Raw genomic sequence first — 21,621 nt, forward strand, 5'->3', positions numbered from 1 at the left:
CTAGAGTGGTGGCGCAATCCCCTTTTGATACTCATATTTCTTCTGTGCTACAGTCTCTTCGTTGGCTCACTATGTCCAAATGGATTCAGTTTAAATTCTTAAGCACAGTTCATCAGGTCTTTTATGGTGTTCACACAGAATTTCTTCAATCCAAATGTTGTCCTTATGTCCCGTGTCAAACACTTTGCTTGCCTGATGCTTACTATAGCCAGGTGCCCAGTTTTAAATATTCCCAGATTGGAGGCGTGGCTTTCTCTGTGCCGGCAGCTAAGCTATGGAATCAACTTCCCTGTACCCTTCGGGCAACTGAAATCACCTATTTTTTCAATGGTTTTAAAAACTTTTCTTTTCCAATGTTGGTACTTTTCTGTCTTTTGAGTTGTGATGCCGTCAGGCATACACTGCACTCTATAAATACACATATTATATGCTGTGCAGACACTAGGTATTTCAAACTTAGTACGACTGGTTCCTGTTTTCCCCCCACGCCTTGGCACTACATGTTGCATGTGTACCTGCTTATGGTGTCCTCTGGGTATTAAGCGTGTTATAAATAACCAATTATTATATATTGTGAAACCCTGACCCCACTCACACTGCTGAGAATAGCCTTGACGGCTCTCCATTGCTACCTTGAAAAAAGATCGCACCCATGGAAATAAAGCAGCACAAACGGTTATGCCGACATTTACTTTTGGTTAAGAGGACACATGGAGCTGTGCTTCTAGACATCCAGCAAATCTTTCACGTTTCAAAAGTTTAAACACGTAGTTTTTAAAATAAAAAAACACATGGTCATTGTTAGATCTCCCCCTCGTATTCCTGTTCTCCTTCCCTTGCATACTCCTTAACTAGTCATTGTGCTCTAGAGTTGTTAAGGTAGCTATTGCTTCTATTGGAAGCAGAGCCTGAGTTCCACGAAGGACTTTATACTTTATAAAAGTATAAAGCTTTATACTTCTAAACAAACATGCTGCCTTCCAGTGAATCTTCACTGAAACGGGCAACACGCTTCAGACACTGCCTGACTATTCTTACACGTCATGCAAAGTTAATCTTTCAATTTAACTAACAACTGCTTTTTCGAGCCAGGTCTCACGTTTCCCGTAGGCATGTGCGAGAAGGCCTCGCAGTCCCGTTTTTCCATTTGTCTTCTGGAGCTTTCCAAATACAAGTCCTGGAATCCCAAGCAAAAACACGACTGGGTGGCCTTCTCACCCCTGACTAAAGGAAACTTGAGAGCTCCGATTGTAGTTTATGCACGCCGTGTTTCTGCACCATTTAATATTTTCAAAAAGGGGAATCACTTTTTTGAACGACCGAATTGGACGCCAATTAAGGCACTCTTTCTTTCAGTGAAAAAAACGAACACCGCAGCTTCTGATTGCTGGATATTTTTAGAACTCCATCAGTATTTGTCCTGAATACAATTAACAAATGCATAAGGTGAATGCCTAAAGATTCATCAGATACATTACTCCAAAAACAGTTCTACGACTTTTAGGTAGCAGGAATAGCAGAGCCACTACACAAAGCTAGAGTAATTAATGTGGTCACGTTGCAAGCAGCACACTGGCAGATTATCTCCCTGCCGTTTACAACTTTACTGCAAACACTAAGTGATATGTCTGGTGGAATCGGCACAACTGCACTTGCTACACAAGGTGACCAGTTTTAATTGTGCGACTGTGGCAACAGCCTGCATATAATGGCCACTCCCACTTTCCCCCTGTGAAAAACATTAAAAGCAGAAGCCCTCCAACTAAAACATCTGCTCTGTGCAGTCTAAACATGAGGTAGATAATAGCCAGCATTCGACAACGAGTGATTCATGCAAGAAGATACTTTTTATTTTCATTAAGATTTAATAGGTTGTCAAATGTCTGGAGGAACCATGCTAGGTCAGGGATCTTACTAGCAGCGAGCCATGGAAATGCGGATGTTGATATGTAGGCCCCATTATTTCATTTGCCATAGCACCTACAAATTATATTGGGTTCTTATATCCACACACTAAGCGTGGGACTGGGTTTCAAACCTTTGCTAGGCAATGTTGTCTTGTTTTCCCCAGCTGAGCTCGTTGCCAAAGAGCGATCCTTCCAGACTAATGCTACATAACTTATTTCCAAGAAGGAGACAGAACCAAATTCAATAAGAAAATAAAAACACGTTTTTAACATAAGCCAAAGCTTTTCATACAAGCCACTCAATTGACAATTCTAGAAATGTATCTGCATGAAATGTAGACGATGCAGGATAGTATTGTTGGACAGCTTTGCGGTATCATACATTGTATGCATCTTGGCTAGGACTAATTTAGACCAACACCACAGGTCACAGTAGAAATTAATCGACACTCTACATTCCAGATTATTCAAAAGATACATACATGTTGAAGACGTCAGGTTACCATTTCTGGAACTATACTCAACAAATGCACTCGTAGATTGAGAGGTCCTTTCATGTGCCCTCCTCCGTCCCATTAGTTCAGAATCAGATGAACCAAGAATCGAGGATGACGATCTGGGAACTCTGCTGTGCCGCCATGAAGAATCTGAGTACAAAACATTGAACCAATAAAAAAAAAATCAGTAGAGTCTACAAGAACCAAAAGGAAACTTATCAAATTGGACCTGAAAAGACAAAACTCACTTTAATGTTTCCCATTCAGATGTATTCCCTATGAAGTGCTGCAAGTGTAAATCCGTTTTATGACATCACAATGATTCCTGCTGACAAGCCAGGAACTACAAATCATTTTTAACAATCCTGCATTTGGATTGGTTAACAAACATCACGTTACAATTACCTTTGAAAGTAATATTTTACGTGTGTGGAATGCAGCTACTACATAAAAATTAAAAATAAGCAAATGGTTCCACAATCGCAACTAAATAGGCCAACATAGGTTTCTAGTAATTCAAGACGCTTAGCACAAATAGCTAGCTGCACTCACAAAAATGAAACTACTGCTCATTTAATAGGTATATTTGTAGACACCCAGGAGCACAGCACACCTCAGCCAACCACTAAATGATGCTTGAAACCCTCACATTTGCATCACCCAGAATATCACCTACCAGCATTCTCCTAGCGTCAATCAAGAATCACTGTAGCATCATCCGTACATCACCTGTAAGATATCACAACATCGTCAGTCCTTGCCTTTCTCTCCCCCGCCCCCCCCTTACCATTTAAGGGAAAAGTTGGCAAACTCGCAACACTGTTAGTGCAAAACTTTTGGGGGTTTGGGTGGGATCAGTTCCATTTTATGGAACGTCTAGACCAGTTGCTTTGTAGGTTCTCTGGCTTATTTGTGTGGTCAGAGTGACTTCTGTTGAAGTCCCCCCCTGCCATTGCGTCCAGTGTTAGTAGATGGGTCTATAGTACCCAATATAGCAACTAGGACAGTGTTGCATTTTAGACCCCATTTTGGCCGAAGGCTAATTCTATGGCACTACATTGGTTTAAGGGAGTAGTTTGGAAGCAGCAGTGATTTAGTTTTGGCTTCATCGGGGTTTCCACAAAGTAGCCCAAAGTACCGTTTTGGTACGAATATTATGCTCCTTAATATTTGCAGAGCGCCTCTGGCCCATTGGTTATGGCTGTGAAGCGCTGTACTAGTCCGCCAGCAGACTGTAGTCTGAACAGAAACGAGAAAAGGAGCATTACAGTGTGTGCATAGAGTAAATTGTAATTAACGCAACTGCTCAAAAATTAACACAGATGACTTGTCAAGTGACATTGTGGAAGTCAAAGTGTGCAGAGTGTTGCGGTGTGGTGTACAATGACATGTCAGAGACTATGCAACAGCTTGAGTGATTCTTTTGTGGGACTTTTATTGTATGGGGTGCAGCGCTACAGGAGAAAAAGCCTAGCATTAATCAGTGTAGAAATCCCAAGAGCAACCATCTACAGTCCAGGGCTCTTCTATAATTTGTAAGCAGAATACTTTCACAATTAATGAAATGCAATCACAAATTACGTGCACAATAAGTCAAATATGTCAGGCACAGTTGAAGCAGGTTCACTTGTCAGGTCATATTAGAGAATGACCAAATCTATAGGACATTCAAAGGCTAGACAAGCGACATGTGTCATTAATGCGTAAAGAATGCTAGGTTATTAGGTCATTGAAAACTATAGGGGGTCTTAACATTGTCTTGTATTATACCGTGATAATTATCTATTGCTAGGCCATTGATTTTATCAATGTACCACGGTCAAGGGGATTCGTTGTGGGCGATCTTGTCCTCAAAGCTTCCCAACACTTGTATCCAACGGGCGTCGAGGAACTCCTGCAGCGGCCGCATCCACAACCGCAACCTGCACAGCCGAACGAGGTAGATGCAGGACATGCCGAGCAAGGACTTGATGGATCTCACCCTGGCAAACTCCATGGTCAACAGCCGTTGTACCTTGCCCAGGATGGATTTTATCCTCTCCTCTGCCGGTGAATCCAGGTGCACCACCGTGTTGAGCCTGGCTCCAAGGAACCGAGCGTCCTGCGATGGCACCAAGCAGGACTTTGCATAGTTTATCGAGAACCCCAGTTCAGTGAGCAGGCGGACGGTCCTTGCTGTGTGTTCGACAGTGAGTGCCCTTGACTTAGCTTGGATGAGCCAATCGTCCAGATAGGGGTAGATGGGGATCGCCTGCAGGCGCAGCCACCGGTGCTAGGCACTTGTTGAAGATCCTAGGCACCGACTTCAAGCCGGCGGAAAGGGCCTTGAACGGATAGTGCTGTCCTTGAACCACGAAGCGCAGAAACTTTTGATGCCCCTTGTGTATGGGGATGTGGAAGTAAGCATCCTCCAAGTCCAGTCTCCGTCCTCCAGCTGTCCCAGCACGTGCTGGAGGGTGACCATCCGTAACTTCTGTGACTTGATGTATTCTGTTGAGGCGGCGGAGATCTAGAATGGGTCGCCAACTGCCGGTCTTCTTTCGGACAAGGAAATACCGCGTGTATACTCCAGAGCCCCGGAGCCTCTTCGGGACGAGCTCTATCGCGCCCTTTCTCAGCATCTCTCTTACCTCTAGAAGTAGTTGTGGAACATGGTTTTCTTTCCTAGCCACAGGTGGAAAACGGGGACACTTCCTTTGGAACTCCAGGGTGTGTTCGTAGGCCAGGGCACCCAGCACCCAAAGGTGGGCAGAGATGGACTTACACACGCCGACGAAGTTCACAAGCCGGCCTCCCATCAGGGTGCTCGTGTGGGGGCCCAATATCCCGGCCGTTTCAGTCCTTCTTCGCCGAGGCCGTCCCACCTTGGGCCCCTTGGCGGCGATGATTACCACCTCTGGCCTTGCTTTATCCTCTGTAGGCCCCCTGGGACGAAGAACGGGCCGCTTGATTGTATGAGGAAAAGCTGCCACTGAATCCTTTGGAGGCACCGGACTTGCCTCCGGAAGTCCAAAAGGACGGCCGTCGTTGTTGGAGCGTGCCCAAGGCACGTGCCGTCTCTGAGTCTGCCTTGATGGCCTGCAGCGACTCACCCACCGCCTTGCCAAACAAGTCTCCGTCGAAGGGCATGTCCAATACCCTCGTCTGGACGTCCTGACCGAAGTTGGTGGCCTTGAGCTAACCACGCCGGCAAAGGCAAATGCCGTTGCCCATCTGGCGGAAACTGGTGTCGGCAATGTCCGTGGCCACCGTGATGGCATGGTCCAAAGCCACCTCACCTTCTTGAAGGATTTCAAGGGCCTCCGCCCTCTTGTCATCTGGGAAAAAGACCAGGAGAGATGCGATTATAAACCACAGCTCCCTGTCGAAGAGGGCCACGATGGTGAGAGCGTTGGCTACCGTAATGGTCGTCACCACCGAGATGACCTGTCGTCCCATACAGTCTAGCCTCCTTTCCTCGACGTCCGGTGGGGAAGTGGAAGACGAAGCCGCCAACCCCGCAGATTTCTTCCTGGCTGCCACTGAGACCAGAGAGTCCTGGGAAGGCTGCGCTCTGAGGCACTTCGATGCAGAGTCTGGAACCCAGTACTACTTCTCGTACCGGTCTCTCTTCACCGGGGTCGAGGATGGGTTCTTCAGAAGGGACAGCCCTTCGTCCCAAATGTCGTTCAACAGCGGGATCGAGAGAACGGTCTTCCGCTTGGCCTCTCGTCGCTGATAAAGGAAACCCTCCTTTTCCTCGGGATTGAGCTGAAACAGCTCTGAAGTCCTAGAGATCATGGCATGGAAGGATCCGATCTCATCGGGGGAGAAGCCCTGGGTACTGGCGACGGGAGATCCGTTCCGTCATTCTCGCCATCGCCCGTACCAGTCGTCGCCGTATCCGGCTCTGTCTCATCCGTCGCCAGAAGGGATGGAGAGGAGGGATGGTATGGTGGAGGGTGGACTCGTCTCCTCTTAGTTGGTGGTTCCTCCGACGGTCCAGGCGCCAGGTCGCCCGTCGGCGTAGGCAGCCTTGTCCGTATCTCTGTGCAAAGGATGCCTGTAGGAGCTTGTAGGATGTCCTCCGATCTGTCCTGTTGGTGGAGGGGGTCGGGGGTGGTTGTGACAGGAGTATCAGCGGTTCCTCCCCGCCTTGCCGGTCCTTGTCGGTTCCCTCGTCGCTCTACCCATCCGCCTCGTCGGGTCCTTCCCGTAGGGTCCGGCCTCGACACTCTTCTTCTCAGGCACTGCCAGGCCTGAAAGTTCCTCCTCAGAATAGATCTCCGAGTCTAGCTGGACCACTGCACCCCCCCTTCTTCTCGGCCAGGGGTCTCGGGGAGATGATCGGCATCTTCACAAGAGTCTTCTCAATGGGCACGAATGACTATTCCCTCTGGGCGGGCAGGGAAACTCTCGTCTTGGTGATGCCTCCTGGGGACCCGCATCTGCAGCCTTCACTAGGGACGCTACCACTCCCTTAATCGATGCTTTAGCCTGGTGAACCTGGGCCTTCACGGCCTTGGGCGGATCCATGGCCTTCACTGTGGGGGGGAGGGTCAGTGCATCGCTCCCCCTTGGCCTCTCCATCTGAGTCGACCGGGCCTTCTCCCGAAGCTTACCCGGGTGCTCAGACTTCCTTTTCTCCGCCAGACCGGAGCGTTGGCTCGTGGTTGACAGCGTCGGCAAAGCTGCGCCCAGCCTAGCTGCCGTGGAGCCCATACCAATGGCGCTCCCGGTGCCTGCAGACTCGCAGTGCTTTGCCTTATGTTGGGTCGCCGTAGCGCCCTTAAAGGGCTTAGAAGACCGCTCAGACTTTCTCTTGAGAGATGTACGTTGCCGGGGCTCAACTGCTGCCGGGTTCTTAGTCTCCAGCCACTCGGCAAGCCGCTTGTGACGGTCCTTCACGGTGCGGATGGTCATGTCCTTGAAGGAAGCACAGGCCTCCTCCATGTGCGAGCTGGCAGAGTGTAGGCAATAAAGGCACAAGGAGTGCCCATCCTCCCGGAAGACATTCCGTAGCCCGCATCCTGGGCAGATCCTGAAAAGAGGTGTTGAGTCTCCTTTATCCCTGGCCATGTCCATGCGGTGTAGGCCTCCAAGAGTCTTCTGGAACCCTCCAAGAAGTGAACCCGACGAAAAATCACCTCGAGGGGCGTAGAAAGTTCTGAAAAACGGACCCCCGTTAGTCGGTGGGTGGATCGATGGAGCTTGAGGCTCGATTGACTCAAAAATAGAGCAACACTCTTAGAAAAATCACAAAACGCAGTAGAAATCCGAGAGCTATAGCAAGAGGACTCCGAACAATTGAACGTGCAGTAAAAATCTGTAGATGGCTGCTAGAGGAGGGGCTTAGGTAGAAGGCAGTCATTGGCTGGGGGCAGTATGACCCAGAGACCAGTGATTGGTTATTAGGAGAAAGACAGTTCAGAAACGAAACTGAAACAGATTTTTTCTTTACCAAGGATTCCCAGCCTGACAACGGGGAATATTCATTAGCATGTGAATCCATGCCAGACCCCATTCTGGAGAATAGGCAGTTCCTTACAACTTTTGAAGCCAGTGTCCACAAAAATCCTCTCACAGGAACTTGTGATTGGGTGGGATACCGGGGTTCCATTATCACGTGCAAAAACCCCAATCAAACTAACAATCATCAATGTCTGTTGGAACCTGGTGCTAATCTCGAATGAAGTCTTTATAGGCCAGTTTGCCGACCAATTGGACGATGCTTACATCAAACAGTCCAATTATGTCATCATATGCGGCAACCTCAATATTCCGGATTTAGCTGAAAGTATGGTCACTTCCGGAACCTTGAAGACATGCTGCACATTAGACGAGTCCTGTGGAATGAACTAATGTACTCTAGAGACATGCACCTGCTTAACGGCAACTTTAAAGATGACATACCATCACAATCAACGTGGGAAAATGTCAGGCGTACTTCTGTACTTGATTACATCTAGGTCTCCAATAATTAAGTGATTAAAACAATTCCTAGTGATCACCATCTTCTCTTGTTAGAATGGAGGGCATATGGGCTCATTACCCAGGAACAAATGCCTTTAGCGGTCGACAATTGCAATGGGGGACTGCGCCTGAAATTATCAACTTTTAAGATCAGAACTTTAATGACGGATATTAGAACAGTCAGTCCTTCAGTTGAATACTCTCCCTTGCTAGAACAATTTAGTGTTCAAGGCTCCAAGAAATTCAACTCTGTCATCCTCCCATAAGCAGAAAAAAAGTGAGAAAGCTTGGAAGGGTAGCAATGAAATATGGCCTACGCAAGTACTAACAGCTTCGTCCGAACAGTTACGCTATGAAAACTGGCTTTGTTCCACCAAGCGACAGATACCAGAACGACTTGGGTGCCATGCTTAGAGGTCTAGCTGGTAAAGATCAGAGAAAATTCTGGTCATTGATAAAATCGGAGGGGACAAAGTCAAATGATGATCAATCAAACCTGATAAGTGAAGAGTCCTGGTTTAACCATTTCAAACGTCTTTACGCCATGGTCTTGGATACCACTGCAAGTGATAACGATCCTGTGAGCCCTGAACCTTGGGTGTCTGCAAACAACGTCAAGGACATTGTAAGGCGAATTCAAAAGTTAAATGATTCAAGAGCAGCAGGCCCAGACGGGTTGTCCAACTGCATGCTGAAAGAATACCCGGAAGACTGAGCCGTTATCATTTTAAAACTGTTCAATAAAATAGCAATCTCTCATCAAATTCCGAGTTCATGGAGGAGGGCGATAGTGGTACCAATCCATAAAAAAGGAGATCGAGAAAACCGAGGAATTATCGCCCTATTGCCTTCTTGGATGTCATTGGCAAGCTTTACAGTGCTATCATCCTAGACCCTCTCGGAGGGGAAGACGAGGCTGTCCTTTGTTCGAATTAGAGCCCCTAGGAATTGTTTGATTTGGCTGGGGTCTAAGCTGGACTTCTTCTCATTGATGGAGAAGCCCAGTTTGAACAAAAGGTCTACTGTCTTCTGGGTGTTTGAGAAGCATGTCTCGTAGGACTCCCCTGTTATGAGCCAATCGTCGAGTTAAGGGTATACCGGTATAGACAACCTGTGCAGGTGGGCCGCTGCCACTGCCACTACCTTCGTGAATACCCTTGGTGCAGACGCTATGCCGAAGGGTAGCACTCTGAACTGGTAGTGTTTGACCTCTATTATGAACCAGAGTTATTTTCTGTGCGCTGGCAACATCGAAATATGTAAGTATGCATCTTTCATGTCTAGTGTCATGTAGTCCCCCTGGAACGGCAGGGGAATTATCTCCTGTAATGTTACCATACGAAATTTTTGTGTTTTACAAATTTGTTCGCTGGGCGCAGATCTAGTACAGGGCGCATGGTTAGGTCCTTTTTGGGTACAAGGAAGTACACTGAATAAATAACTTTCATTACCTGAGATAGGGGCACAACCTCTATTGCTCCTTTCTGTAGCAGCTATTCTACTTCTTGCAGGAGGATGACTAGGTGTTCTAGTGACAGGCGTCGTCCCCTTGGAGGTCTGTAGGTGGGGGACCGATTGAACTCTATACAGTACCCGTGGGCTTCGGTTGACAATACCCACCGGTCTGATGTTATTCCCTCCCATGCTGATAGGAACAATGTTATCCTGCCCCCAACCAGAGAAGCATGGGAGGGGACCCGAACCTTTGGGTCATTTGGCGTTATTTGCCGGGGTGCCTCTGGGGCTGGAGCCCCAGCCTCTGCCCTTGCCACGGCGTTGTCCTCTTTGGTTATACTGGTTACTGGTACCCTGATTAGAGGGCCAGTTGCCCGCAGTGTAATGCTGTTGCTGCTGCTGCTGTTGGCCACGAAAAAAGCACTTGTTCCCAAATCCCCGCCTGTTTGGAGGCTTTGAGATTTGGTCTAAGGTCTTTATGTTTCAAATTCTTTCTTCGCATTTTCCAGTGCGTCGTCCACTGCCCTTCCAAAGAGATTTGACTCTTCTATTGGTTTATTAATGAGTGACGCCTGCGTTTCTGCCTTGAAACCGGAATTGCGAAGCCAGACGTGATGCTTCAGCAGAATTCCCTGCACCAAAGAACGGCCAGCAGTTTCTGCCGCATCAAGAGTGTTCTTAATGCTGCTCTGGTTGACCAGAGCGCCTTCTGTAACTGTAGCCAATAAGCGAGTTCTTAGAGGTTCAGGGGCTTCTTCGATGTCCTGCTTAAGCTTTCTCTATTGAGCATCAGCATAGCTTGCCAACAATGTATTATTATTGGCAATCCTAATTGAAAACGCTGCCGAGGTGGAAATTCTTTTGCCGATGGCATAAAGCTTTTTCCCTTCTTTATCTGCGGGTGCCTCGCTGGTTGACAGTGGAACCCCTGCCCTCTTCCTTGCGTTAGTCACCACTAAGGAGTCCGGGACGGAGTGACCCCCGATATGTAATGGGTCTGACTGAGAGGGTGAGAACAATGTCTCGATTCTTGGATTGACCCCTCTTACCAGCGCGGGGGTGGACAGCGATGGGGTGAGTCATCTCTGAACCGAGGCGAGGATAGGAATAGTTTGACTAGTGGGAGGTTTTTCTTTAATAATCCTTTCAACGAAATCAGTATCTGGGGTGACCTCCCCAGTTTCAACTTCAAAATGTGCTGCAGCCTTCCTCAGTAGCGCATTGAAGGTGGGCTGATAGTCTACTGGAGATGGATTCCTGACCGGTGTGGTCTGAGGAGAAGAAATGTCTATAATATTGGGGTCTGTAGACCCTGATGGAGACTGCCAGGGCTGTGAGCCACCTTCACCTGGGTCCTCCTCGTAGCCCTCCTCACCTATGTTAGTGTCATCATGAAAACCTTCTTCCTCTTGTTGGTCTTCATTATTCACAAACTCATCTTCTTCCTGGAAGTGAGTCCTCTTCAGTGAGGTCGTAAGAGTTCATGTCTTCCTGTAGGGGGTTAAAGAGCTTTGGGGATTTAGCCCTTGGCCCCTCCTGGAGTACCTCCCTTGGCCTCTTGCGTGTCCTATTTTCTGGGATGGCCATGAACCTGTCTAGCTTGTCCATACATGACTGGAACCTCTCTACAGTCCAGTAACGTAGGCCAGAGCGGTCTGGGAGTGAAAAGGGAGTTTCCTGTCCCTGAAGTTGCTTAGTTCTGTCCCATAGCGTTGAAGATCCTGTCCCTTCTCCTTCTGAGAAACCTTCTCGCTGGCTAGGGTCTTCTGTCGACGGTGGGAGCAGTCCCAGCCTACCCTCCGGCGTCCTCTGTGTTTCTTTGGCCTTGTGAGCGGTTTTCGACGTGTCACCCACCGTCCATCTCTGGCCGTCTTTAGAAGCTATATGCGCGAGGCTTTCAGCGATCAGCTTCTCCGTCGAGGGATCGCTCGCCGGTGCGCTAGGCAGTGCTGAGTCTTTACTGGCAACGTACGCACTCTTGCGAGGCGCGTCGCCTGAGGATTTGGGGTTAGCGCCCTTATTTACAAAAAGCCCAGTCGCCGGTCGCGGAAGCTGTGGCGGGGAGGGCTTGCGACCCTTATGGTCGGCGGAAGACGACGGTGGACCCGACGCCTCTGTTGACGCTATGGCTGCCATCGTCTTCAACGAATGCGTGCCGTGGGGTATGTGCTTATGTGTTTTTCTGTGTTCATCCTTGTCGCCGGGGTGTTCATCCCCATAAGCGGGGCGTGAGTCGGGCTTGTCGGGGCCGGGGACGGACGACGACGAGGAGCGGGAACGCTCCGAGTTGTCTACAATCTCTGTTGCGGAGGCCGTGTAATCACTGTCCTCATCACATTCGGTGGTGGCGGCAGCTGGCGAGGAGTCAGACCTAGACATCGCATAGGCTGCCCACCTTTTGACCCTGCGGTCCTTTAAAGTTTTGGGTTTAAGTAACTTACAGGCCGCACAGCCGTCCTCTTTGTGATAGAGGGGCAAGCAACGGTTAGACCGTTTATGCTCGTCCTTCCAGGTAAACTTGCCCTTGCACCGCGGGCAAAACCTAAAGGGCGTCCTCTCCATAGCTGAGGGCATGAAAAGTGATATACGACCTCGAAAGAGAGGGAGGGGAAAGAGAAAGGCATTCTCAGAGTGAAACAAAGAAATGACCAACAACCCCACTTTCCCTACTGTGTTAGGCTGGCGAGGCCAGGCCACGTGTTCGGCAGCGCCGAAGGATCTCCTCCGCTCGTCCCTCCGTCGAAGATCTTGCTCGGCAGAGAACAGCTTGGCAGCTACGTCGAGGGGGGGATCTATGTGATAGTTAATAATAATAAACGACCAAGGGTCGAGGAAATGATTTTGCAATGTTTCTCGAGGAGCATAAAGGCGACCAATAACTGGGCGGAAAAAAACAATCTGAGGGACTTCGACGCGTGAGGGGTTGTGGGTACACTGCACGTCACTATAGGTATAGTGTTACAGACACGCCTTGTCGACGTCCCCTTTTCGACTACGAAAAACTAAATGCAATACTCCGCAGTGACCACTGGATGTCGAACTATGCACAGCATGTGATTCTAAGCAGATTAACAAACATCAGAAAATCAATATACTTCCCCAATGGTTGCACAAGGCTGTCGATACCGGAAACTATTGGTCTACCTTGTGGTTGAGCTAGGTGTTTGTGTACTTTAGGTAAAGTATAGAAGTTCGGAATCCTGGGATGTGAACTGATCAAAAATGCTTTGGTGCAGTGATTAATCCAGCCTAGTAGTTCTTCCCTATCAAACAGTGTCTCTGGGTTGTGAAAAATCCCAGCCATAGGATCTCCGTCAAATTTGGCATAAGTGGTGGCATCATTCAGTGGTCTATCATATTCCTTGTGGTATTCTACACTATTCATGATCACCAATGCTCCCCCTTTGTCGGCCGGTCGCATTGTTATGTTGTTGTCACCGTAGAGGTTCTTTCATACTAAATCTCAGACTTACTGCAGCTCCAGAGGAGAGCCCAACGTGAGCATGCATAGAATTGGATGGGATTCCAATTCTTTGTTTTTGTTACTTATCAGTAACCTTGTGCCTAGGTCTCAAGGTGTGCTCGGATACATACTTTTGAACATTTTTAACTTCATTGTTTAAAGCAACAGCGGTGCCCAACTACAATCATCCTGATTGTCCTTGAAGACAGTCACAACTTTGCCCTTGAGGGACGGAAGAAACGACTTGAGGGCACAGAAAAGTGCTTGCAATTCCAGGACGTTGATGTGGAGCTCCTTCTCCGGCAGCCACATGCCCCTAGCGTGGAGCTGTCTGGTGTGGGCTCCCCAACCATCCAGGGAAGCAACCGTGGTGACTGTCTCCCGGGATGTCGTACTCTGGAAATCGCTTTCCCCGTCGATGTTGGAGCGAACGCCCCACCACCTTATCGCTCGGCAGAACTCCTTGTCAAGAACAATCCTGTCCATAAAGCTTACTAACACTTGGACCCACCAAGCGTCTAGGTATTCCTGGAGGGGTCGCATCCGCAACCCGCTTGCGACTTGATGGTCCATACCATGGCTATCTTCAGTGCCAACAGCCGTTGCACCTTGCCCAAAATGGCCACAATTCCCTTCTGAGGGGGCCGCCTGACAGGAGACCATGTTGAGCCTGGACCCCAGGAACAGAGCGTCCTGCAATGAAATCAATCCCGTCTGTGTGGTCGACGGCAATTTCCCTTGACTTGGCCCGGATGAGCCAGTTGTCAAGGTACAGGTACACATGTATCCCGCTCTATCGCCCCTTTTCGTAGCATGCCCCGTACCTCCTACAGGAGCCGAGGGATGTGCTGCTCCTGTCGGGCCACCAGTGGTATCCACGGACACTTCTGTTGGAATTCTAGAGTGTGTCCGTGGGTGAGAGCATCCAGCACCCATGGGTCAGTGGAGATCTTCCACTCGCTGATGAAGCCTGTCAGCAGGCCTCCCACCGGGGGTGCCTGGGTGGGGGCCCGACGTCCTGGCCAGTTCAGTCTGCGGCACTGCGTGCCATCTTGGGAGCGACGGCGGCCACCTTACCGTGGCTTAGCCAATTTCCTCTTCGAGGAGGAGCTGGGGCGATAGCTTGAGATGGATGGCGATGATGAGCAAGCCCTGCTCGTTGCAGGACCCGCTTGCGCGGCAACCTCGACGGAAACGGATTTGCGGTGCTTGGCCTTGTCTTGGGCCCTCACAGATGGAGAAGCCTTGGCGTTGAGCCACGCCGCCAGGCTACTGTGTCGATTCTTGATGGTGCGTTTGGTGAATCCAAGGCAAATCTCGCAATCCTCTTCCTTGTGATCCGGATGGAGACAATAGAGGCACCGGTAGTGTTTGTCCTCCACAAACAAGTTCCTCAATCCGCGCTGGAGCAGAGCTTGAGGAGAGCCTGCGTCCTTTTCAGACATGGTCCGGCGTGCGGTGTAGGCCCGATGGCCTTCTGGAATCTTCAATGAAAGCTCGACGATCCTTGCCCTTAAGGGGCGATGAGACGCCGAGAAACGGATCCCCACTTGCCGGTCAAAAGAATGAAATAGCACACGGGCTCCATTTGACAAAAATTGGAAACGTTTAACAAAAAAACTTGAAAATGCAGCAAAGCTCTCGGAGCAAAATGCGAGGACACCCAACACTTGAACGTGTTGTAAAAATCTGAATATGGCTGCCAGAGGAGGGGCGTAGGGAGAGGGCAGTCATTGGCTGGGGCAGTATGACCCAGAGCTCAGTGATTGGTTTATAGGAGAAAGACAGTTTGTAAGTGAAACTGAAACTGATTTTTTCTTTTGCAGAGGATTCCCTGACGACAGGGAATATTCATGAGCATGTGAATCCATGCCAGACCCCATGCTGGAAAACTTGCGATGCTTCTCATGAATGGGGACGTGGAAGTATGCATGCTCCAGATCCAGCGACATCAGGAAGTCCTCTTCTTCCAGTTGTCCGAGCACGTGCTGCAACGTGACCATCCTGAATGTCTGGGTCTAGAAGGAGCTGACCGCCCCCGGGCTTCTTTTCCAAGAAGTATCTGGAGTAGACTCTGGTGCCCCAGAGTCGCTTTGGAACCAGCTCTATCGCTCCTTTTCTTATGGCCCGTACCTCCTGCAGGAGCTGAGGGATGTGCTGCTCTTGCCGTACCACCGTAGAGATCCGCTGACACTTTTGCTGGAACTCTAGAATGTATTGTGGGCGAGTGTGTCCAGCACGCATCGGTCGGTAGAGACCTTCCCCAACCTGACGAAGCCCGCCAGCTGGCCTTCCATTGGGGTGCATGGGTGGGGCCCAATGTTTCTGGCCAGTTCAATCTTGCTTCGGGGCCTGTGTGCCACCTTCAGAGCGACGTCAGACACCTCCACCAAATGCCTTGGAACGGCCTCTGTAGGCCTCCTCGGTGGTGGACCGGGAGGGTTGGCGATACGAAGAGGACCCTCCGCCAAAATCTTTTGGCGATCTGCTGCACTTCCCACCGGAGGCATGAAAGGAAGGGTGGTGTTGAAGAGTGCCCAGGGCACGGGCTGTCTTTGTGGCCTGCAATGACTCGTCGAGGAGTTGAGGCACTCAAATGGCTTCTTCTCAGTTCACCAGCCCCCCTGTGGTAATCCGGAACTCATTTTGGAACTGCTTAACCTAATATTGTACAACAGCTACTTTAGATTCCAAAACACATTTTTTTCTACAAACAGGAACATCAATGGGGTCATCTATGGCCCCAGTTTACGCGAACACATTTATGTATCGCTTTGAAAAAGAATTTGTATTGGATCACCCCAGGTGGTCTTCATGTATATTGATGTGGAAGCGCTTTATAGATGATGTATTCGGCATATGGTGTGGCCCAGTGGAAGATCTTTTGCTATTTCTGAATGCCTCAACTCAGCATCGATTTTCACCATGGTGGTGGGTAATCCATCACTCCACTTCCTGGATGTAAATATAGAAATTAACAACAACACCTTAGCCACAAATGTCTATCACAAACCAACAGATGCCAATAACCTCCTCCGTTTTACAAGTTTTCACCCGAAAACAATGCTGTAGAGTCTCCCCTAGAGTCAGATGTTAAGGCTCAAAAGGATTATATCTGACCCAGCGGGGTTAGACATGGAGTGCTCCAAACTCATTGACAAATCTGAATCAAGAGGCTACCCAGCCTCAGTGTTGAGTGAGGCTAAGGGAAGATCGGACCAAAGAACCAAGGAACAGCTTTTGACCGTGAAAAAGAAAGAAAAGGAACCACCACTTCTCTACATTTCCAAATTTTCTCGCCAAAGTTTCCAAATCAGCAAGACAATCAGAAAACACTGGGGAGTTCTTCAAAACGATCCAATGCTCCACAAACTATTCCCTAAAGCGCTGATGATGGCGTTCAAGAGAGGCCGTAACCTGCGGGACAGATTAATGAAGGCAGAAAGACCACCTAAGGACAAACAAGTATATCTGACAACAAAGAAGAAAGGCACATTTCCATGTCTGACTTGTTCGCACTGTAACAACGTGGTGAAAGTTGACTCCATTAACCATCCCCAGACCAGTAAAAAAAATCAAACTGAAGGACTATGCGACATGCCTCACACTAGGAGTAATTTATTCCATCAAATGTCAATGCGGACTATTGTATATAGGTCAAACAACCAGACCTGCTAAGGAGAGATGGACCGAGCATAAATCAACCATCCAATGTAAAAACACCAAATCACCACTATCAAGACACTTCTTGGAGAACCATCACTCTATAGAACAACTTAAATTCCAAATTTTGGAAGTCGTCAAATGCCCCCACAGAGGAGGCTATTACCAGTCAATTCTATCAAGACGTGAGAAATACTGGATCTATTGCTTGGACACCTTAAACCCAAGGGACTTGAACGAAGAATTCTCACTTAGATGTTTCATCTGAACCCAATGATTACTTCACTCAACTCTCCAAGGGTGCCTCATGTTGAGCAGAGTGATATTTCAACTCTTATGAATACTCTCCCCCCCCCTTTTTTAATGAACACTTCATTCCCATATGATTTCCATATAGTCTTTCCTTTACATCCTGTATCAGTGACTGGTACATTAAATAACGATGGCGGTGAAACAGTCTCACAGTGGATCTTCTTTAGATCCAGTTAAATGCTCAGAAATAACCAACAATAAGTGACAATAGGGTTCTTTGATATACCCGTTTAGTTGAACACGCTGAAATTAGTAGATTAACTACCATGTTAAGGGATGAACCATTATCTTGAACTGTTGTTGACTTTATAGGTAATGAGCTAGTATTCCTACTGTTATATCACCTCGATGTAAATGCATAGAAAGACAAAATATATGTCAATGACAACATTATCAACATGTAAAAGGGCACCCGCTTCGCACCAATTGAGAGCACCAGTTTGTATCTATATGGCTCTTCATTGATACTAACCTATCAGTATCCACTCCAATATGGAACCTACTGTGGACGCACATAGTATTATGTCCACCTTTAGTTTCCATGACCTCCCCAGTCAGCTTAAGCACCATTCTAATATGGCGGCTAACATGAGACTCATCACTGTGGAAACCGCCATGCTTTCCAGAGTGCAGCCCGACCAGACACAGCGTATGCTGCTCTCAGACAATTACTCGCTCAACTCACACAGAGCATTCGGAGACATCCCATTAGTGTATCTCACAGTCTTTTTGTAAAAGATAATTGTCTTCCTCTTTTCAACATTACGCACACGGCTCCAGATCTGCTGTACCACAGCGCTAGACCTACCCGCATCACAGCGAACTCCATTCTCCTCTAAAGATTGACATCTCCCACTGACAGCAACACAGCTATCCAGTCGCTCGGCGTCGATGCACGAGACAGGTGTTTGACATTTTGTAGAATTGTCTCGCCACCAACGTACACCTATTTTGACATTAAAATAGCATATACCTGCTTACCTCTCTTTTTTAGAGTTTGTCTGCAACTACGATTTTAGCTGCATCTATTGATGTTTTCAAGCATCGCTACTCATGGAATCCCCAGTCTTAAGTCTTCGCTACACTGATATTACCGCTTAACAGCCACAAGAGTGAGTCATACTTTACTAGCGTTTTTATGGCATCATTCTCTAATATAACACACTTAACAGTTTGTGTAGACACCTCTGCCTACCTCTTACAAAATGTGAGTAAGAACTACGACCTTTTCACTACGCGGTCAGTAGTCTGATGAGCCACTGTCTCTTCATTTTACATTAATACACGTAGTCCATCTTTAATGCCGTATTTACTACCGCTCACCATATAGATTGCACCATTACCGTGCTCTTCAAAGACCTGAGTCAACTTTTGCTCGACTGAATTGGTGCACACCAGGTCCTCTTATAAAAATCCTCAATAAAAGGTGCAATATACAAAATACTAGAGTGTCTAAACAATAACATGTAACTAGACACCATTAGGAATATCTATTAATGTATAATATGTTACATAATAATCACCAAAATCTTCTGCATCTTTCTGTTACTTTTCTATCACCACTGGGAGTAGTCCTTTACCATGTGTTTAATGATGTTTGCCACATATAACTGTAAAATATACTTATGGAATCTACCCTCTTTTTCCCTCCCTTTTTTTTCATACTTGACTCCTTTTCATACCTGTCCGGTATGTATCCTAGTGCTATTAGGCTCAAGAAGAAGAGGAAATTGTCTCGAAACGCGTCAGCCAAGCATATTGAAATTACAGATACTTTTCCTTTCTCTTTTCCTTTCCCCCCCTTTTTTCTTTTGCATTTAATGCCGTTAGACCCACAGTGAATAAGAACAACATGTATGTTTTCTTTTCTTTAATTAAAATGCTTCTACTTTTTCCAAATTGAAACTTCTATTGATTATAAATTGAATGAGTTTTGTGTATGATATTGGACTTCAAACAATTGAATGTCTTTTTGACAATATTTCATAGTGTGCAGGGGACGGGAGGGCTCCCAATCTGGATCCTCTTTTTCTTCCTACTTTTTGCAACATTGGTTTTGTGCCAAGACCCTTCTCCCCCGCACCTTAAAACTCCATAAACCTTAAAGTTAAAGATACCAAATTGACTTTAAATGATTAGTGTGCGCCGACAAACCCAAACAGTTTTTTCAAGTCCAGCACCCTCGCCTGGAACGCCTGATGGAAGTTGGTGGCTTTCAGCCAGCCACGACGACGACGATGGCAAACACTGTGTCCGCGATGTCCAGGGCCACAGCGATGGCATGGTCTGATGCCACCTCCCCCTCCTGGAGGATGGAAAGCATCTCGACCCGCTTGTCGGGTAGAAATTCCAGCAGCCGGGCCATTTTATACCACAGTTCTCCGTCATACCTGGCCAAGATTGTAAGCACGTTAGCCGCCTTGAGTGTTGATGCTGCTGAGTAGATCACCTTTCTTCCCATGTCATTTAACTTCCTCCCTTCACTATCCGGTGGAATGGAGGATGAAGACGAGGGGTTAGAGGACTTCTTTCTCGCTGCCGCAGAGACCACCGAGTCCGGGGAAGGCTGCGAACTTAAGCACTTGGGTGCGGACCCCAGCACCCAGTACTTTTTCTCCAGCCTATCCCTTGTGGCAGGATTTATCAAACCTAGACCCTTGTCCTAAACGTCGTCCAGGAGAGGCACCGCCAAAATGGTATTCCTCTTGGTCTCACGTCGTTGGTATAGGAAACCTTCCTTCTTAGTCGCTTCTGGCATCAGTTGGAAGAGCTTGTACGCTCTGGCGACCATGGCAATGAATGACCCCACCTCATCCGGGGGAAGAGGCCCTTGGCTGCAGCGCACCGCTCCCTGTGGCCATGTCGTCATCAGTGTCCGTCCCCATGTCCCTAGGGGATGGGGGGGGGGGGGGGGGGACGGGGACACGTGTGGAGGTTGATGCGGCAGCGTAGGGTGCCGCTTTCTCTTTTTCGTCCGGGGCCGGTTGGGTCGTCGGCATCCTTTTTTTTTTAAATCTCCGACACTAGGGTGTGCAGGGTCAAAAGGATGTCCAGCGATACATCCCTTGGAGGGGTCGGCGTAGTATGCCTACTGGCCCCACGCCTCCGTCAACATTTCCATCGTCGTCCCCCCTTGGTGTTTCTGGCGTCATCGTTCCCCCACGTCTTCCTGGATTGTGTGAACAGACACCTGGTCCTCCTCGTCCGAGGAAAAAATATCCGTGCCCTGGAGTACGGCCAAGGCCTCCTAACATCCTCCAGCCCTTTTTGCATCCGGACGTGTCGGCTTCGGGGTGGCATCCTCTTCTCTGTGTGTCTTCTCCACCAGCTTAGATGAGGCCTCCCACCTCGGGGGCAAGGCTACTCTGGACACCCCCGAGGCTACCTTGCCTGGTCAGACCCTTTGGTCTCCGAGAGGGCGACAGCCATCAACTCTATCGTCAACATCCCCTGGGGCAGGTCGGACACCTTTTCCTGCGCTTTCGTCATCTCTGGCTTTTCGCGCAGCAACGCCGGGTTAGCCGATTTCTTCTTTAAGGAGGAGATGGAGCGATGGCTGGAGATGGAGGCAGATGGTTAAGATGAGCGCAGCCTGCCCATCGCCGGACCCGCTTGCGCGGTGACCCCGACGGAAACATACTTGCGGTGCTTGGCCTTGTCTTGGGCCCTCACAGATGGAGCACCCTCAAAGGACTTAAAAGCCTGCTCCTCGGACCGGCCTGTCCTGGGTGAGGCATGCCCCTGCTTGCAGCAGGGGGCAGAGGCCTTGGTGCTGAGCCAATCCGCCAGTCTAATGTGATGATCCTTCACGGTTTGCTTGGAGAACCCAAGGCAGATTTCGCAATCTCCTTCCCTGTGTTCCGGATGGAGACAGTAGAGGCAGTGATAGCGTTTGTCCTCCACAAACGCATTCCGCAGTCCGCAGCTGTAGCAGAGCTTGAACAGGGAGCTTCCCTCTCTCCTCCTCCGACATGGTCAGCAGTGCAGAAAAGGCCTGATAGCCTTCTGGAAACTTCTGACGATTCTTGCCCTTGAGGGGCATTGAAATTCACTTACAAATGGACCCCCGCTTGTCGGCCGAAGGAGCGAAAGAGCACACAGGCTCTATTTGAAAAAAATAACCTTTTTTCTTTTAAATCGGAAAAAGCGCGATAACACAGAATAGCTCTCAGAGCAAAACACGTGGACTCCCAACACTTGAACATGTGGGAAAAATCTGAAGAAGGCTGCAAGAGGAGAGGCTTAGGGAGAGGGTAGTCATTAGCTGGAGGCAGTATGACCCAGAGTACAGTGATTGGTTTAAAGGAGAAATACAGTTTGTAAGTGAAACTGATTTTTCTTTTACCAAGGATTCCCAACCTGACGACGTGGA

At 48.5% G+C, this 21,621-nt stretch overlaps 1 protein-coding gene across 2 annotated transcripts in view; it reads right to left on the reverse strand.

Annotated features, from left to right (window-relative positions):
* The window catches only part of MARCHF7 (membrane associated ring-CH-type finger 7), a 966,353-nt gene that overhangs the window by 573,737 nt on the left and 370,995 nt on the right, over window positions 1-21,621 (reverse strand). For both annotated transcript variants that reach the window (XM_069616354.1, XM_069616355.1), the window contains exon 5: window positions 2,390-2,554. In XM_069616354.1, coding sequence (XP_069472455.1) covers window positions 2,390-2,554 — 165 coding nt within the window. The remainder of the gene's footprint in view (window positions 1-2,389; window positions 2,555-21,621) is intronic.

The sequence above is a fragment of the Ambystoma mexicanum genome, chromosome 9 (assembly GCF_040938575.1).
Source record: "Ambystoma mexicanum isolate Mex_15411 chromosome 9, UKY_AmexF1_1, whole genome shotgun sequence".
In the NCBI taxonomy this organism is placed as follows: Eukaryota; Metazoa; Chordata; class Amphibia; order Caudata; family Ambystomatidae; genus Ambystoma; species Ambystoma mexicanum.